Source organism: Erinaceus europaeus, chromosome 13, assembly GCF_950295315.1.
Source record: "Erinaceus europaeus chromosome 13, mEriEur2.1, whole genome shotgun sequence".
Lineage (NCBI taxonomy): Eukaryota > Metazoa > Chordata > Mammalia > Eulipotyphla > Erinaceidae > Erinaceus > Erinaceus europaeus.
Window position 1 is genome coordinate 82,969,478 of NC_080174.1, and position 20,737 is coordinate 82,990,214.

The window sequence follows — 20,737 nt, forward strand, 5'->3', positions numbered from 1 at the left end:
CAGAGAGAAATGGAGAGAGGAGGGGAAGACAGAGAGGGGGAGAGAAAGACAGACACCTGCAGACCTGCTTCACTGCTTGTGAAGTGACCCCCTACAGGTGGGGAGCCGGGGGCTGGAACCAGAATCCTAACACCAGTCCTTGTGCTTCGCGCCGTGTGCGCTAAATCCACTGCACTACTACCGCCCAACTCCCAGGAATTATTATTTTTTTTTAAAGGAAGGACTAAATTGCTTTGTAGACTGTTTATTCTGGAATTAGAAAAATTGATATTGTTTACCATTCTAGATAGGTAAATATAAAAAATATGTTGTACAATGTACAAATATGTTATAAAATATTATACAAAATTCAATATTGACAATGCTAGTATCAAAATAATTGAAAGGAAAATATGTTAAATGTTTTCTGTTTGATTTAGAATCATAGTTCAAACCGTCTGTAAGAGTAACTTAGCTGTGAGGTTGTCTTTCCTCCTCTGTGGTAGTCATCATCATCCAAGGACATGACATCTGCTGTGAGTTCATAGTCTATTCCCCAGGAGACTGACAGGAGGTTAAAAGAAAATTGACACATAGTCTTACTCATCACTAATAGTTGAACTTCTGGCTGAAACCCAAGCATGAACCTTATTCATTAAGATTCCATTTCCCACAAGCATCCATTTTTTCAAATTATACCTCAATCCTGACCAAGTTAATTTAATTTAAATTGATTACATAATATGCTACTTGTGGTATTGTAAAATTGACATCAGTGTATTACTAAGCTTTATGGAAACATGTATCAGTAGTCTTTTGAAATATGCATACTCTTGTCTAAAAGTTCATTTAGACAAAATAGTGTTCACTTTGACTTTATATTGGTGAAAAATTAGAAATGATCCCTCTGTCTGATATTTTAGAAAAATAAAGTAACAGTAATAGAAACTTAAGATTATTTAGAAATAGCCAAGTGACTACTATAATTAAATAATAACATGTCACCTCAATATATAAGTATAGAATTATTTAAATGAAAAATTTTAGTATAACTTAACATATTTAATATAGTAAAATATACATAACAAATTTTATCATTCTAGCCATTTTAATGTATAGTCTTGTAATATTAAACACATTCACGCAATGTGCAATCACCTTCAGAACGTTTTTGTCAACCCTAACTGAAACTCTGTAAAAACACAACAAAAGGGAGCAGTGGGTTAAGCGCAGGAAGCGCAAAGCGCAAGGACCAGCATAAGGATCCCGGTTCGAGCCCTGGCTCCCCACCTGCAGGGGAGTCGCTTCACAGGCGGTGAAGCAGGTCTGCAGGTGTCTGTCTTTCTCTCCCCCTCTCTGTCTTCCCCTCCTCTCTCCATTTCTCTCTGTCCTGTCCATCAATAATAACTACAAGGGCAATAAAAGGGAATAAATAAGTATTTAAAAAAAAAAAGAATTTCAGAGCCTAAAAAAAACTTAAAACAAACAAACAAAAAAGATGGCTTCCTATTTCTTCCTTCTTTTGGCCCAGGCAACTGCATCTTTTTATGTTATGTCTCTAGGAATTTAACTATTCTAGGTACTTCATACTATATTCTTTTGCTTCTGGCTTATTTTTGTTGGCAGTGTTCTCAAGGTTTATCTAGGTGCTATGTGTCAGTATGTCATTCTTTTTTGAGACTGACTAATATTTTATCATGTGTATATCTCAGATTTCATCTTGTAAAAGGACATCCGGGTTCTTTTTTACCTTCTGACCATCGTGAGCAAGGTTTCTATGAAAATGGGTCTACAAATATATATTCACACCTGTGCTTTCAGTTCTTCTGGGTTTGCGTACGGAAGTAGAATTACTGTATTAAGTAGTTATCTTTTTTCTTTCTTTCTTTGTTGCTATTATAATTAATTAACTGGCAGAACCAGTTTTTTCTTTCTTTGTTTTTTTTTTTTTTTCCTCCAGGGTTATCTCTGAGGTTTGGTACCTGCACTATGATTCCACTGCTCCTGGAGGCCATTTTTCCAATTTTGTTGCCCTTGTTGCGCTTGTTGTAGTTGTTATTGTTGTCACAGCTGTTATTGTTGTTGTTCGATACGACTGAGAAGCGACCCTCATACAGGTGGAGAGCCGGGGCCTCGAACTGGGATCCTTACGCCTATTCTTGTGCTTTGTGCCATGTTCGCTTAACCTGCTACACTACCACCCAGCTCCTGCCAGCTTTTTCACTGAGGCAGACACAGGGAAAGAGGAGACTCCACAGACCAGATTCCTCTGGTGCCATAGTGCCCCCCATGTGGTGTCAGAAGTCAAACAGGGTTGTGGGACTCATGAGGCATGTGTCGTACCCGATGAGTTAGCTATCTAGCACCTATGCTGCAATTTTTTTAGAAACTGTCTTCTACACAGTGGCGTCACCCTTTTACTTCCTACCAGCACTGTGCAGATGGTTTCAGCTTTGACACCTTTGTCAGCATTTGCTCTACTTAAACGTTTTTATTATATTTCATTGTGGTGCTGACTTACTGATGGGATGTTGATATTCTTTCCCTACTGAGGGGATGTTGATCATCTTATCTTTTCTTTTTTTTAAAATTTTTTATTTAAGAAAGGATTAATGAACAAAACCATAAGGTAGGAGGGGTACAACTCCACACAATTCCCACCACCCAATCTCCATATCCCACCCCCTCCCCTGATAGCTTTCCTATTCTCTATCCCTCTGGGAGTATGGACCCAGGGTCATTGTGGGATGCAGAAGGTGGGAGGTCTGGCTTCTGTAATTGCTTCCCCGCTGAACATGGGCGTTGACTGGTCGGTCCATACTCCCAGTCTGCCTCTCTCTTTCCCTAGTAAGGTGTGTCTCTGGGGAAGCTGAGCTCCAGGACACATTGGTGGGGATCTTCAATCCAGGGAAGCCTGGCCAGCATCCTGGTGGCATCTGGAACCTGGTGATTGAAAAGAGAGTTAGCATACGAAGCCAAACAATTTGTTGAGCAGTTGATCATCTTTTCATGTGCTACTTGGCCATCTCTGTGTTTTAGGAGAAATTCAAGTCCTGCAATGATTTTTAAATTGTATATAATATATGATTTGCTGATACATGTGATTCTCAAGTTACATATATATGAATTGCAAATATCATCTCTCAGAATATTTGCCTATTCACTGTATCAAGAGTGTCTTTTGATGCACAAAGATCCTTAATTTCCTTTTATATATATGTATATATACATAGAGAGAGAGACAGAGAGACAGAGAGGCAGGGAGAGAGACAGGCAGAGAGAGAGAAAGAGGGATCATGACACCAAATTTTCCTTCATTGTGGTGAAAGCCAGGCTCAAACCTGGATAATATACATAACCAAGCAATACATTATCTATAATGTTTTTTTAATATTTTTATTATTTATTCTCTTTTGTTGCCCTTGTTTTTTTGTTGTAGTTATTGTTGTTGTTGATGATGATGTCATAGTTGCTGGATAGAACAGAGAGAAATGGAAAGAGGAGGGGAAGACAGAGGGGGAGAGAAAGATAGATACCTGTAGATCTGCTTCACTGCCTGTGAAGCGACTCCCCTGCAGGTGGGGAGCCGGGGGCTTAAACCGGGGTCCTTACTCTGGTCCTTGTGCTTTGTGCCACGTGTGCTTAACCCACTGCACTACCGCCCGATTCCCCACAATGCATTACCTAAACCAGCTATTTCATCAGCCCCCAAAAAGTTTAGTTTTCATGAAGTCAAGTTTATCTACATGTCCTTTTGCTTTTACTGTCATACAGAAGAATTTATTAGTAAACCTGATGTTGTAAAGTTTCTTCCTGTGTTTTCCTCACAGACTTTGTTGTTGTTATTACTGTTGTTTTGGTACACACATTTAGGTCTTCAATCTATTTTGTATTGATTTTTTAACTTTATTTTATTTGATAAAGTAGAGAGACATTGAAAGGGGGAGAGCGATACAGAGACACCTACAGCGCTGCTTCACCACTTGTGAAGCTTTCCCCCCTGCAGGTAGGGACCGGGGGCTTGAACCTGAGTCCTTGTGCATGATAATACGTGCACTTACCCAAGTGTGCCACCACTTGGCCCCAACTGTATTGACTTTTGTATGTTATGTGTATAAAGTAAGGAAAGTACCCAGGTCTTCCATTCATGTTTGTTAAAAAGATTCTCCTTTTTTTTCACTGAATGGTTTTGCCATCTTGTTGAAAAGCACTTGACCATATGTATGAGAGTTTGTTTTGGGGCTAGGTGGTCTATCATGTTGGTCTCTAGATCAATCTTTATGGCAGTGTTTAGACTGCTGTAGCTTTGTAGTAAGTTTTGAAATCAGAAATTTTTAGTCTTTCAGGTTTTTTTTTTCAATAGCAAGATGTTTTGAACATTATTAGTAGCTATAATACAAATATCAAAATCCATTTGATTTATATAATAAAATTCATGTTTAAGTGTGTCTTAGATAATTTAGCCTTTTAAAATGCATGGTGAATCAATTTCAGTGTAATTGTTAGTTGAGACATACCTTTTTAGTACTTATCTTACTATTTTAATAGTATATGTAACTATTTAATTAAGTAGTAATCATACAGATAATTGTATTATATTTACTACTTTGTTTTAGTATTCTCCCATTCTTGTGAACTTCCTCTTTCTTTCATTATGTTTCTTCCTAATTTTTCTTTCTTTTTATTATTATAATTTTTTATTGGTGATTTAATAATGATTAACAAGACTGCAAGATAAGAAGGATACAATTCCATATAATTCCCACCACTAGAGATCCATATCCATCCTCTCCATTGGAAGTTTCCCTGTTCTTTATCCTTCTGGGAAGATGGACCAAATTCTTTATGGGGAGCAGAAGGTAGAAGGTCTGGCTTCTGTAATTCCTTCTCCATTGAGCATAGATATGAGCAGGTGGACCCATACCCCCAGCCTGTTTCTATCTTTCCCTAGTGGGGTAGGGCTCTGGGGAGGTGAGGTTCCAGGACATTGCCCTGGAGGTCCTCTGCCCATGGAGGTCAGGATGGCGTCATAGTAGTGTCTGCAACTTGGTGGCTGAAAAGCGGTAAGATATAAAGCAGGATAAATTGTTTAATAATCAGGAAACTTAAGGTAAGAGTAGAGCAGAGGAAACTAAGGGTCTTTGCTTGGAAAGAAGCTAGGAAGTCTATTTTAGGTATATTCCAAAGGACCCGTGACTTCAGTAGTTTTTAGCCTGAGCCTGACAGCTAACATACAGGTGGACTAAAAATATTGTCTGAGAAGATGGTGTCATCGTTGGGAATAGGACTAGAGAGCTGGATCAGGGCAGGGAGAGAAGCTCTCAAATATCAGGAAAGTATATGAATACCACTAACTTTAACCTTAATCAAGGATATTGCTTGGGCTTGGTGCCAACACTATGAATCCACCACTTCCAGCAGCCTTTTTTGTTTGTTTGTTTCTATTTATTTAATTATTTTGACAGGACAGAGAAATTGAGAGGGAAGGAGAGAGAGAGAGAGTGGGGGAGTAGAAGATAGACACCTGCGGACCTGCTTCACCACTCATGGAGTGTGCCCCCTGCAGGTGGGGAGTGGGGGCTTGAACCTGGGTCAGAGCTGGGAATAGGACTAGAGAGCTGAGTCAGGGCAGAGAGTAGCTCCCAACTAGGAGGAAAGTCTATGAATACCATTAACTGTTTGGGCTTGGTGCTGGCACTTCAGAGCCACTGCTTCTGGTGGCTTTTTTTTTTTTTTTTTTTTGCAAGACAGAGAAATTGAGAGGAGAGAGGCGATAGAGAGGGAGAGTAAAAGATACCTGCAGACCTGCTTCACCACTCATAGAGCGAGCACTACCCTGCGGGAGGGGAGTGGGGGCTCAAATCTGGGTCCTTGTGCATGGTGGCATGTGTGCTTAACCAGGGACACCACCACCCAGCCCCCTCTTTCTAATTTTTCTTTTTTGAAAAAATTATTTCTTATTGGGGGATTAGTGGTTTACAACTGACAGTAAAATATAATCGTTTATACACACATAACATTTCCCAGTTTTCCACATAACAGTTCAACCCCCATCATGTTTCAGGACCTAAACCCCCACCCCCACCCCAGAGTCTTTGACTTTGGTGCAATACACCATCTAATTTTTCACTGTCAATGCTGCTGATCCTTTAAGGTACAGTTGATAAGGTGCCCTTGCAGTTGTGGTGTGAGGCTGCCCATTAGGCAGACAGTAAATATTTGCCGAGCACCTGCTTCACACCACACACTGCTTTAATGACAGGAGTTACATTATCATTTTGCACATATAATGATTTTTAGCCCTAACCTATCAAGGTCATTTATAACTGAATTATAGCATCCTTATTTTTCAGATCCTAATAACGTTGCAAAATCCTGGAAGTACAATAGCTCTATTTGGCATTTATTTTTGATCCTTAGGTTTATCCTTCTCACTGTACATCCAGGAATATTTAATAAATACTGTTTGAAAGAAAAAAAATGTTCCTCTGTTTCAGGATTGGCAATGTGCACAGTCCAGAGGCTGCTTTTTCTTGGAAGAAGACGGTGACATAATTAGCCATCACTACAGGATGCAGATAGCTCAGAGGTCTGTGGTTTATCTAACAATCAAGCCACTAAAACTGAGTCAAGTTGAAGGCAAGTCCAAATTTTCTGTATATGTATTTTAAAATATCAGTGTATCCCTACTTTGAAAATAATTATGTATTTAATAGTCTTAGCTAGTGAAAAAATAGCCTAAGAAATAAGCATTTAAGAAAAGCTTATATATTATGCAAAGTTCATGAATTATCTTGTGTGTGTTAAAGGATGTTTTATTTTAATTCATTTAGAAACAAAAATAGAGTGTTCTCTAGTTTCCTCACAATATAGCATTAATTGTATATGCTAACTAATCTTTAGCCTTTTCCTTTTATCAATGTTAACTAATGTTTTAAGTGAAATTTTATAGGACTACATGAACTGTATTTTTAGTTTCTTTAAAGTTCTATGTCATATGACTTTGATAACCTTAGTAATAATCTCTGCATTCATGGAAATATCCATTTTCCCTCACACAAATGGAAAACAAAAATTTCTTAGTATTTAAAATGGTTATGTAATTTTTATTAGTTAAAATGTCTATAGTGTACCCCTTAGATGTCTTTTTAATGCTGATTGTTCCAAATATCAGTCTTTATTCTTATTCTACTGTATGTACTAGAGAATTCTCTACTCCTTTATCTCTCCAAAGCCGAGAGTCTGAATGATTTCACTATATATCTTACAGGAAACTTAATAATGTTTGATAGTTGGTACTTTTTTCTTTTTTGCTTTCCAATAGCTTGTTTGATATTAGATCATTGAGAGACAAATTAATGTCCTAAGTCTAGCAAGCAACGCATTTGTCTCCTGTGTGCAAATACTGTGTATTTCATAACTTCTGATGACTTACAAGTCACTCGTGGAAGAAACATTAGGGAAAGTGCAGTATTTCTGTATTTTTGCTCCTCCTTGATAACAACTCTGTTGTTGTTGTTTTCTCTATCAGTATGTTATATGGTGCTTTTTCTTTAGTTAAAATATAATAGCACTGTTCTACATGAACAAAACGGTTTTTACTGGCTATGCTATTCCTGATAAATACATTGAGGAAAATGTAAAAACATTTCACCTTTTTTTTTTTAATATTTATTTATTTTCTTTTTGTTGCCCTTGTTTTTATTGTTGTAGTTATTATTGTTTTTGATGTCGTCATTGTTGGATAGGACAGAGAGAAATGGAGAGGGGAGGGGAAGATAGAGAGGGAGAGAGAAAGATAGACACCTGCAGACCTGCTTCACCGTCTGTGAAGCGACTCCCCTGCAGGTGGGGAGCCGGGGGCTTGAACTGGGATCCTTACGCTGGTCCTTGTGCTTTGGGCCATGTGCGCTTAAACCGCTGTGCTACCACCCAACTCCCCAACATTTCACCTTTTTAAAAAAATCAGTTTTGAGAGTCGGGTGGTAGCACAGCAGGTTAAGTGCATGTGGCGCAAAACGCAAGGACTGGCATAAGGATCCTGGTTCGAGCCCCCGGCTCCCCACCTGCAGGGGAGTCGCTTCACAGGCGGTGAAGCAGGTCTGCAGGTGTCTGTCTTTCTCTCCCCCTCTCTGTCTTCCCCTCCTCTCTCCATTTCTCTCTGTCCTATCCAACAATGATGACAACAAGAATAACTACAACAACAAAACAAGGGCAACAAAAGGGAATAAATAAATAATTTTTTAAAAAATTTGTTTTACTGAGGGGGTTAATAGTTTACAGTGCAATTATTGACACATGGATACAAGTTCACTATGCGCTAGGGACCAAAAGTTCTTTTTTGCCAGTCCCTCCCTCTCCTTTCCCCAGAGTCCTTTGTTTTAATGTAATATGCACTTGATACTTTTAAGTAATAATTACAATAATTGTACCACACCTATGGACATCTAATCTTTGGTAAGGGGGAGAGAAAGACACCTGCAGACCTCCTTCACTGTGAAGTGACGCCCCTGCAGGGGGGGGCGGGGGGCCGGGTCTTGAACTGGGATCCTTCTGCCGCTCCTTGCGCTTTGTGCCACGTGCGCTTAACCTGCTGTGCTACCGCCCGACTCCCAATTCTCCATTTTTTTAAAAAAACCCTTTTTTTTTTTAAAGATTTTATTTTTATTTATGAGAAAGATAGGAGGAGAGAAAGAACCAGACATCACTCTGGCGCATGTGCTGCCGGGGATCAAACTCGGGACCTCATGCTTGAGAGTCCAAAGTTTTATCACTGCGCCACCTCCCGGACCACCCAATTCTCCATTTTTTTGAAGAAAAAATTTCTGCTTATTTATCCAAAATTATTGAGGTTTTTATCATTTTAGGTGCTACGATACTCCAAAGTACAAAAAGGCAAAAATCCTTGTTCTCATGAGTTTACATTTCCTGTAAGGGAAACAACAAATAGTAGACAATGTCCATGGTGTACTAGTAGAAGGTAGCTGCTATAGGAAAAACATAGAGGAAAAAAGGCATTGTGAATGCCTAGGTGGTAGGTTGCTGTTGAAATGGAGTGGTTTGAGTAGGTCTCGTAAGAAGTTGGCATTAGGGAGTCGGGCAGTAGAGCAGCAGGTTAAGCGCACGTGGTGCAAAGGGCAAGGACCAGTGTAAGGATCACTGTTCGAGTCCCTGGCTCCCCACCCGTATAGGGAGATCGCTTCACAGGCAGTGAAGCAGGTCTGCAGGTATCTATCTTTCTCTCCCTCTTTCTGTCTCCTCCTCCTCTCTCCATTTCTCTCTGTCCTATCCAACAATGACAACATCAATAACAACAATAATAACTACAACCACAATAAAAAAAAAAAAACCAGGAAGGGCAACAAAAGGGAAAATAAATAAATATTAAAAAAGAAGAAAAAAAGAAGTTGGCATTAGAACAGGGACTTTGAAAGAGATGTATCAATTATCAGTTGCTCCCAGACTTAAAGCTTATATTCAGAATTAAACACAGTGAGTCGTGGGGCAAGTTTATATTTTCAGCGTGGAGAAATGAGCTTGAAGGATGTTCTTCAAGTCACATTCCCAAGGGCTATATAGATGGCTGTTGTTTGTTGTCTCCTACAGAAAGCCGGCAAATGGGCTTTGTCAGTGGAGGGGTACTGGAAGGAGTGGGCGACAAGTGGAGACTGCAGAGCACTTCTGGTGAAGGGGGTGATCCCTTCAGACACTGATGGGAGGTTGTGCTTGGTGTTAGAACAGCAGGATAACTAGAGTGGTTAGATAGAAGTCAGGAGGGGACTGGCAGAGTGCTCACCTGACAGTGCACCTGCTATTTCTATTTATCTGTTGTCTACTTATCATTGTCCGTCTAAAAATGTTGGCTAGGAACAGTGATATCTCAGTAACGATAAATGTAAATAAATAAAGAATGAAGTAAGGAGGAATAATAGAAATAAGGAGAGGACAAAAAAGTCAAAATTCAGTCGAGTTTTTTTTTTTTTCTTGCCATAACGGAGAGTTGGACCTTTATTCTGAAAGACGAGAAGCCCTTGAGTTTTCCCATAGCCTCCATAAAGGAGGTTCTCTCTCGGGTGTGGGGTCAAAGGAACCCTCCTGCACTGCTGGTGGGAATGTCAATTGGTCCAACCTCTGTGGAGATCAGTCTAGAGAACTCTCAGAAGGCTAGAAGTGGACCTACCCTATGACCCTGCAGTTCCTGGGGATATATCCCAAGGAATCGAACACAACCATGTAAAAAGATTTGTGTATTCCTATGCTCCTAGTGCACAATTTGTAATAGCCAAAACCTGGAAGCAGCCCAGGTGTCCAACAACAGATGAGTGGCTGAACAAGTTGTGGTCTATATACACAATGGAATACTACTCAGTTGTTAAGAATAGTGAATTCAGGGAGTCTGGCGGTAGCTCAGCTGGTTAAGCGCATGCTGCACAAAGCGCAAGGACTGGCATAAGGATCCTGGTTCGAGCCCCCGGCTCCCTATCTGCAGGGGAGTCGCTTCACAGGCGGTGAAGCAGGTCTGCGGGTATCTACCTTTCTCTCCCCCTCTCTGTCTTCCCCTCCTCTCTCCATTTCTCTCTGTCCTATCCAACAGCAATGACATCAGCAATAACTACAACAATAAAACAAGGGCAACAAAAGGGAATAAAATAAATTAAAAAAAAAGAATAATGAATTCACCTTCCTCAGCTCATCTTGGTTGGAGCATGAAGGATTCACGTTAAGTGAGATAAGTCAGAAATAGAAGGATGAAGATGGGATGGTCTCACTAGGAGAGAGAAGTTGAAAAACAAAATCAGATGGGAAAACACTAAGCAGAACTTGGACTGGAGTTGGTGTATTCCACCAAAGTAAGACTCTGGGGTGGGGTGTGTGGGGGGGATTCAGGTCCTGGAACATGTTGCCAGAGGAGGAACTAGTGGGGGGAATTGCTATGTGGAAAACTGAGAAATGTTACACATGTACAAACTATTGTATTTTACTGTTGAATGTAAACCATTAACCCCCCAATAAAGAAATGAAAAAAAAAAAAACACACATAGTATAAATACACACACAAAAAGTTTTTACCACGGGCCAGGTGTTGGCGCACCTGGTTGAGCGCACATGTTACAGTGCACAAGGACCCAGGTTTGAGCCCTTGGTCCCCACCTGCAGGGGGAAAGCTTCATGAGTGGTGAAGCAGGGCTACAGGTGTCTCTGTCTCTGTCTCTCTGTCTCTCTCTTCCCTCTTAATTTCTGGCTGTCTCTATCAAATAAAGATAATAATAAAAGAAATATTTAAAAAGTTTTTAAAAAGATTTTTCTCTAATAGGAAATGTGATTATAGTCAGTAGGATCTAATTCATATTTGATATTTGGAGAAAATCTTTTTTAAAACTTTTTAAAAATTCTTTTACACTTTTTTCAATTGATGATTCTGTTACATATTTAGCACATTACTTGGAAATTACTTAATAAAAATGTTAAATAAAAAAGATGTTCTCTCTGATTTTTAAGTTTGAATATATATGTTTAGTTGCTTTTTTTCTTATTTTTTTAAAAACATCTTTATTTTTATTTTTATTATTATTTTTTATTGCTCCCAGGTTTAGCTGGGGCTTGGCGCCTTCATGACAAACCCACTGCTCCTGGCAGTGACTTTCCCCTTTATTTCCCTCCCCACCCTTCTCCCCTCCGCCTCTCCTTTTATTTGGTAGGGCAGAGAGAAATAAAGAAGAGAGAGGGAGATAAAAAAAAAAAAAAAGGAGAGGGGGGAGTTGTGCGGTAGTGCAGCGGGTTAAACACATGCAGCACAAAGCGCAAGGACCTGCATAAGGATCCCGGTTCAAGCCCCCGGCTCCCCACCTGCAGGGGAGTCCCTTCACAGGCGGTGAAGCAGGTCTGCAGGTGTCTGTCTTTCTCTCCCCCTCTCTGTCTTCCCCTCCTCTCTCCATTTCTCTCTGTCCTATCCAATAATGACATCAATAACAACAACAATAACTACAACAATAAAAAAACAAGGGCAACAAAAGGGAATAAATAAATAAATAAGTAAATATTTAAAATTTAAAGGGAAAAGGAGAGAGGAAACATAGACACCTGTGCACTGCTTCGCTGCTCCTCAAGCTTCCCCAGCACCAGGGCTCATGGTTTTGAACTCAGGCCCTTGAGAATCGCCACGTGTACATCCGACCACCACCAGCGGCCCCCTTTTGTAATCATTATTTTGTGTTATTTATTATCTTTTATTTATTGGATAGAGGCAGCCAGAAATCCAGAGGGAAGAGGGTGATAGAGAGGGTGAGACACAAATAGACACCCGTAACAATACTTCACCACTCACAAAGCTCTCCCCCTGCAGATGGGCTGCAGATGGGGACCATGGGCTTGAACCCGGGTCCTTGTGCTTTATAACAACCAGGCGCATCACCACCTAGCCCCTTTTTAAACAGACTTTTTAAAAAGTCGTGATTGGAGTTCTCCAAATTGGATTTATGGCATGTCTGCCATTACTTTTAGAAACATTTTTTACTGGGGGGGGGGGTGCGCACTAGGCACTGATGCTTCATGTTAAGTGCACATAGTTGGAAGCACAAGGACCCGTGGAAGGATCTTGGTTCTAGCCTCCGGCTCCCCACCTGTGGTGAAGCAGGTCGGCAGGTGACTCTCCCTATCTTCCCCTCCCCTCTCAGTTTCTCTCTATTTTCTAACAAAAATGCAAAAAAAAAAAAAAGGTCACAAGAGCAGTGGGTTGGAAGTGCCAGCACCGAGCCCCAGTGATAACCCTGGAGGCAAAAAAAAAAAAATCCTTATTTCTTAACTATTTCTTCTGCTCTGTCCCTTTTTTCCCACTTGTGTAGTGGACAAACATCACCTTTTCTGCTTTACTACAGACACACCAGCGGTTAGCATCTCAGCTCATCTCTCTGAGGAAGGGCGTTTTCTTGGATTTTTTGGCTATTAGTTGTGGATTAACCTCATTTCTTATGGATTCAAGCAAAGTCCCAGTTTTGTGGTTCATTTACCTTTTATCATTACCATAGGAGCAGTACTCTTCCAACCCTCTACAGAACTCCAAAATTTTGAATCGGGATGATAATTTGACTTTTCCTTGGGTTTTAGGCTGTTTGCTTGCCCTGCAACCTCAATTTTCTCATGAATTCAAGAAAAGCTGATATTTTATTGTAATTTATTACAAATGATATCATATTCACATGTCAAAATGCAATGCAAAACTTGTATAGTCATGGGCTCTTTGGAATATAAATAAAGGGAGCCTACTAACTACTTACAAAACGGAGACTCCCAACTGTTCAGCTGAACTAGTCCAGACTTTAGGTTCATGATTAGTCAAAATTTGTTTGGCTCTATATGTTAACTCTTCTTTCAGCCACCAGGTTCCAGATGCTACCATGATGCCAACTGGACTTCCCTGGACAGATGACCCCACCAGTGTGTCCTGGAGCTCTGCTTCCCCAGAGCCCTGCCCCACTAGGGAAAGAGAGAGACAGGCTGGGAGTATGAATCCACCTGTCAAATGCCCATGTTCAGCGGGGAAGCAATTACAGAAGCCAGACCTTCCACCTTCTGCACCTAATAATGACTCTGGGTCCATACTCCCAGAGGGATAAAGAATAAGAAAGTTATCAGGGGAGAGGATGGGATACGGAGTTCTGGTGGTGGGAATTGTGTGGCATTGTACCCCTCTTATAATTTTTGTCAGTGTTTCCTTTTTATAAATAAAATTTTTTTAAAAAATGCAATGCAAATTTCTTAAAGAGTCAAAGGGGGTGGGTAGATAGCACAGTGGTTATGCACAAGATGTTCTCTGGGGTTCAGACCCCGCCACCACTATAAACCAGAGCTGAGCAGTGCTTTGGGTATTTAACAAAGGGGGAAAAACCCAGAGGGAAAGAACCCACTAGTGTCTCTTTTAGATTAGAAGAAGTAAGTACTGATTGCTTAATTAAAGTTGTTTGGTTTGCTTTGCAGGAAAACCGTCACCTTGGCTGTCAGTTGATACTGCTTTATATATTCTCAAGGAAAATGAAAGTCAAGCAGATCTGCAGCTCATATGTTTTACTGAACTACGGAATAGAGAAGTATACATATATATATTTTTTTTCTAATGCTTAATTTTTTTAGCCAAATAATTTTTTCAGGGAAATGACTATTTATAATCTGTTGATTAATTTAAATGGATATGAGCTATATTCAAATTTGGGGAAAATAATAGCTTTTGTTTTCTATATTTTTAAACTTTAATGTCTTCCTGTGTATTAAAAGTGCCTAATATACTTAAATACTGTGCATATTATATATATTCTGCTAATGGTGATGCAATTTTTTAAAATTTTTATTGTTGATTTGCAAAATTATAAGATAATAGGAGTCTAACTCCCCACCGTCCCCACCACCAGAGTCCTGTGTCCCTATCCCTCCAGCAGAAAGAGCAGTAGTTCTCCCGCTGTCACAGACATGGGTTGACTATATATCTAAATCTCTCTCTATATATATATATTTTTTTCCTTTTTTCTTTTAGTCACTTCTATGGCCTTGCCTTCACTTCCTTTCTTTTTTTTTTTTTTAATATTTTTTAATTATCCTTATTTATTTATTGAAGTATCAGAACATGTCCAGAAGAGGAAAGCAGGTATAAGAACTTAAAAATTATGAAGTCAGCATTGCTAATTGATTGAGCCTCAATTATTTATTTTTTTCAGCCATAAATCATGAACCACAAATCACGAGAGAAAGGGGTGATAGAGAGGGAGAGAGACACGGGCACCACTGAAGCTTTCCGGCTGCAGGGATCCCTTTCGCATCCATCGATCGTAACCTGTGCGCTCAACCAGGTGTGCCACCACCTTCACTGCCTTTCTGAGTCACCTACATCTGGTAGTGCTTCCAAGTGTCCTTTCTTTTCCTCTCCCATCTCAGATAAGAGAAACAGTGCCTGACTTCTAGTGTTTTCCAGATTCTCTACCCTTTTCTTTCTTTCTTTCTTTCTTTCCTTCTTTCTTTCTTTCTTTCTTTCTTTCCTTCTTTCTTTCTTTCTTTCTTTCTTTCCTTCTTTCTTTCTTTCTTTCTTCCTTTCTTTTTTTTTTTAGAGGGCAAGGAGTTATGTTTATTTTACATTAACGGGTTACAGGCTGATACCCACTGCACGCACTTGTACCACAGTACCCAGCTTTTATCTGTTTTAAACTGACAATAAAGGTGAGAGCAGGTTGGCTACAATCAGAGCTCACCACTCGGGATACTGGAATGCGGACGGGGTCCACCAGCAGCTTATAGATTTTTCATTTCACAAGAGCAACAACAACAACAATGGGAAAAACATGGCCTCCATCTCTTCCCTTTCAGAGATGGTATATAAACAAAGATTCCTGGTGACAAACATCTCAGGTTCCTGTAGAATAGATTTCAGAGTCCTCTGGTCATCTTCCCCTAACATTTCCCTACTCTGGGAGTATGGATCAAAATTCTTTTTGGGGTGCAGAAAATGGAAGTTCTGGCTTCTGTAACTGCTTCTCTGCTGGACATGGACATTGGCTGGTTGATCCATAACCCTCCCCTGTCTTTATCTTTCCCTGGTGGGGAAGGCCTCTGGAGAGGTGAGGTTCCAGGACATGGTGGTAAGACCATCTGCCCAGGGAGGTAGGGTTGGATAATAGTAACATCTACAACTTGGGGGCCGAAAGGCAGGAAGATATAAAGTGGGACAAAATGTTTTCACAAACAGGAACCTAAGGGCAGGAAGAGAGCAAATGAGAATAGGGGCCCTGGGATGGACAGAAGCTAGGATGGGTATTTTAGTGGAGTTTTTTTTCCTTGTTTGCTGAAAATAATAATTGAGGATTGGGCCACTGGGAGGTATTTTGCATACTGACTGTGTTGGATCCTTGGTACTACATTGAAAAAAATAAATAATTGAGGCTCAATTAGCAATGTTGATGTCATAATTTGTAAGTTCTTTTACCTGCCTTCCTTTTCTGGATATGTCCTGATACTTCCAGAATGGTCATTTTTGCTATACCCAATAAAAATTATTGATACCAGTAGTTTTTTCCTTCCCCTATATATAAGCAGTTTAAGACTGGTAAAGTTGCTTTAGATATTTGTTGTACTTATGCTACTATAGCAAAAAAAAGACTTACAGATTACTATCCTCAGGCTTGACTCATAAGGTTCAAAAATAGGTTGATAGGAAGAAAGACTTTTAAATGGTTTTCTGTGTCGCCCATGGGGTTGTCCTGATCTTTTTTAATTATATATTTACTCAGAGGCCAAATATGTGAGGCAGATACATAAATGTGGCTATTTATTTTATGAGGACTACAAAATACATCTGCTGTAGCAGGAATAATACTATTCAAGGGCTTACTTCAGGATCATATTTAATCTTTATATAGGTCCAGTGACAGACAAACATTTCCCTGATGGAATGTTATATAAAAGTCTTTATTGTAGGCTTCCTAACAGACAAGAATAGTTGTAGGCAAGAAACAAATAAATGACAGGAGTTAATGTTTTGACTAAACTCTTCTTCAGAACTGACTAAAGTTAAAGATAAACCATTGTCTAAAACTATAGCTTTCCCATTTTGTTTGAGATAGAATTACTTTTTTACGAGGTTGTATATGTAAAAATGTTAGTATGTAGCAAGCCTGCGATAAAGTTTGAATGAGTTTCTATTTACTTCTCTACGAGATAGGCTTCTGTTTCTCTGTAATATGTCATATCTACAGAGAACTTTTTGGGGTTTAGTTTCACAGTTATTTTCTTTAAAAAGAGTTTGTGCCCATGAAAGACTTTCCATTTGCCATTTACTGGGGTAACTCAAGGACATACGTGGAAACTGGGAAGTTTCATGGTATATTGTATATTAAGAAGCAGCAAGAATCGCTTCACATTGATGGATATCAGTTCATACGTCACTCTAAAAGTGTGTTTTAAATTTTATATATTTTTTATTTTATTATTATTTATTTATACAATGGAAATATTGACAAGACCATAGAGTAAGAGGGGTACATTTCCACACAATTCCTACCACCAGAACTCCATATCCACTTCCCTCCCTTGATAGCTTTCCTATTCTTTATCCCTCTGGGAGTATGGACCCAGGATCATTATGGGGTACAAAGGTGGAAGGTCTGGCTTCTGTAATTGCTTCTCCACTGAACATGGACATTGGCAGGTGGATCCATACTCCCAGCCTCTCTCTCTTTCCCTAGTGGGGCAGGGATTTGGGGAGGTGGGGCTCCAGGACACATTGGTGGGGTCCTCTGCCCAGGAGAGTCAGGTTAGCATCATGGTAGCATCTGGAACCTGGTGGCTGAAAAAGAGTTAACATATAGAGCAGAGCAAATTGTTGACTAATCATGAACCTGAAGGCAAGAATATTGCAGCTGAAGATTTGGGGTCTCTGTTTTGGAAAAAGCTAGTAGGTCTATTTTAGGTCTATTCCAAAGGGCCCATGACTTTACTAGTTTTTGCCTTCACCTGACATCTGATATGCAGGTGGACCCAGGTTATTGTCTGGGGAGATGGTGTCACAGTTGGAAAAAGGACTAGAAATCTGGATCAGGGAAGAGAGTAGCTCCCAAACATGGGGAAAGTATATAAATATTGTTAACTGTAAACCCCATCGATTTGATCTGGGGCCCATATTTAGCACAGGAGCCTATGTAGCCTCTGCATCCCAGTAGGTCTGAGCTCACATCTTGTGGTCATGGCTAGGGACATTCTAGGCTACACTATTTATAGGACCCATCTTCCTTGAGTAATAGGTAGAATATGCTGTCCAACCTCCCTTCAGAGAATGGAACATTCCCTACCATTATTGATCCACATTGAGGGCCAGGTGCGCACTTTGGACTGTGTCCAGAGATGTCAGGTGTGGAATGTCAACCCTTCAGCTTCATTACTCTGGTGAGACCTTTCCTAGCTCACAGGACTCCTTAACTCCATCTTGGGTGGTCAATTTCTTCTTTTTTTTTCTTTTCTTTATTTATATATTTCCTTTTGTTGCCCTTGTTGTTTTATTATTGTTGTAGTTATTATTGTTGTTGTCGTTGTTGGATAGGACAGAGAGAAGTGGAGAGAGGAGGGGAAGACAGAGAGGAGGAGAGAAAGACAGACACCTGCAGACCTGCTTCACCGCCTGTGAAGTGACTCCCCTGCAGGTGGGGAGCCGGGGTTCGAACCGGGATCCTTATGCCAGTCCTTGTGCTTTGTGCCACCTGCACTACAGCCCGACTCCCGGGTGGTGAATTTCTTAACAAAACCTCAAAACCTACATGTAGACCAGGGCCCATGAGATAAAGCATATGCACATGTATCCATAAGTTAGGGGAAAACATATATCCCTAAAAGCAGAAGTGCACAATAGTCTGCAGTGATTCAATAAAGCAAGCAAGTAGAAAGACCTAAAAAGACACCTTAAAGTACCTAATGAAACAGTTTCTGCTTAGACCTAATACCCTCCCCACCCACCTCCCATTATACATCCCTCAGTCACTCCAAACTTAACCTTGTCAAAGTAAGGACTGCAAAAGCTGGATAAGGGCAACAGACTGGCACACTTTAATGATGACTCTTTAGTCACTATCAGGCCACCCCATCAGCTGGAGTCCTGGGATTCCCACACAGACATGAGGGGCCTAGACCTCTAACAGATCCCTCTCACCGCTGTCACTGGTCATCTCCATCAGGAACAACATAGTGGATCCCTCTGTGGGCCCCTGTAGGACCTGGCCTTCAATGCAGGTCCTCAGTTTTATCATGTTTCTTGTATCAAAATGAACTAGCATGACTAGGGTTCCTCTGCCACTCTAGGCCAAATATAGGGCTGAGTCCAGAATCCAATTGAGCCAGTTTATGTAAATATAGATAAACCCCCAGAATGATATAGTCTGTCTGGGTTTTGAAAGGAGTTCTGGACACAATATTAGAATTTCCAAGCACATGGGTTGCCAAAGCGCAAGGACCAGCATAAGGATCCCGGTTCGAGCCCCCGGCTCCCCACCTGCAGGGGAGTCACTTCACAAGCAATGAAGCAGGTCTGCAGGTGTTTATCTTTCTCTCCCCCTCTCTGTCTTCCCCTCCTCTCTCCATTTCTCTCTGTCCTATCCAACAATGATGACATCAACAACAATAATAACAACAATAATAACTATAACAACAATAAAAACAGCAAGGGCAACAAAAAGGAAATAAATAAATATTTAAAAAAAAAGAATTTCCAAGAGCTACTCTGTGCTGACAGACACATAGTTGCTCATTCTGCTAATTCATGATTGGCAATGTTTAGAATTAATGTAGTTGACAAAGGCAACTCCTAGGTTTTGTAGGATGCCACTGGACTTGAGAAAGACCTATGGAGGTTCATAGACGTACTATTTTGCTTTCTTTTCTAGACTAAGAGAATGAAATGTTTTCCTAGGCAAGTGTCCTAGCACTCATTATAAATATCCTGTGATGGGAAATAATTTTGTATAAGGTTTGCTTATCTTAGATTCTACCATCTTGCGTCTTAATCCATATTATGTGGCTGATAGTAGTATTTCAGTGCTTTTTTTCCCTACACAACTGGGTTCGGACCATATGGCTAATCCATGCATATAGTGAACACTTTTAAAATACAGTATATTTTGGGCTGGGAGATAGCTCACCCAATAGATCACACACCTTATGGGTGTGAGACCCTGGGTTCAAGCATTTACAGGGGTTCTCCATGGATTGTAGAAGGCTACTATGATGCCTCTTCTTGCCACATGTCTCTTCTCTGTCTCTAAATAGAAAGTGAAAAAGTTGGGTTAGAGGGGGTTGGGTGGTAGCACAGCAGGTTAAGTGCACATGGCACGAAGCCCAAGGACCGGCATAGGGGTCCTGGTTCGAGCCCCCTGCTCCCTGCCTACAGGGAGGGCATTTCACAAGCAGTAAAGCAGATCTACAGGTTTCTATCTCACCCCTCTGTCTTCCTTCCTATCTCCATTTCTCTCTGTCCTATCCAACAACAATGACATCAACAATGATAAAACAAGGGCAACAAAAGGGGGAAAAAAAAGTTGGGTTGGAAAGGCCATTAGTAATGGTATTACACATACCCCAAACCTCTGGGTTTATTCCTTGGTGCAGCATAAATGTGTGTATATTTATATGTATATGTATATATAATTTCATTATTGTGTTGTTGAATCTTATTTACAAATCATATATTTTAATAAAAATATTCCTGTTTGTTTTCTGTTAAAGACATTTATATAATAATTATTTTTGAAGGTTTAGAAGTTATGTAACTTTTTACATGCTGTTCTTTTAGGCGTTTACTTTAAGATATATAAAGGACAGGGTAGATAGCATAATGGTTATGCAAAAAGACTCTCATGCATGAGACTACAAGGCCCCAGGTTCAGTCCCCTGCAGCAACACAGGCCAGAGTTGAGCAGTACTCTTTTTAAAAAACCAAGTATATGCAAGGACCTGTGTAAGGATCCTGTTTCAAGCCCCTGGCTCCCCACCTGCAGGGGAGTTGCTTCACAAGCGGTGAAGCCGGTCTGCCGGTTTTTCTCTCCCCTTCTCTGTCTTCCCCTCCTCTCTCCATTTCTCTCTGTCCTATCCAACAATGACATCAATAATAATAACAAAGGGCCAGGTGGTGGTGTACCTGGTTGAATGCACATGTTGCAATGCTCAATAATAATAACTACAACAATAAAACAAAAAGGACAATACAAGGAAATAAATAAATAAATAAAACAAAAATTTA

General features: G+C 40.2%; 1 protein-coding gene across 4 annotated transcripts in view; it reads left to right on the top strand.

The window, feature by feature from the left end:
- The window catches only part of EFCAB7 (EF-hand calcium binding domain 7), a 50,795-nt gene that overhangs the window by 18,034 nt on the left and 12,024 nt on the right, over window positions 1-20,737 (top strand). For all 4 annotated transcript variants that reach the window (XM_007522532.3, XM_060206329.1, XM_060206328.1 and 1 more), the window contains 2 exons: window positions 6,477-6,618; window positions 13,954-14,063. In XM_007522532.3, coding sequence (XP_007522594.3) covers window positions 6,477-6,618; window positions 13,954-14,063 — 252 coding nt within the window. The remainder of the gene's footprint in view (window positions 1-6,476; window positions 6,619-13,953; window positions 14,064-20,737) is intronic.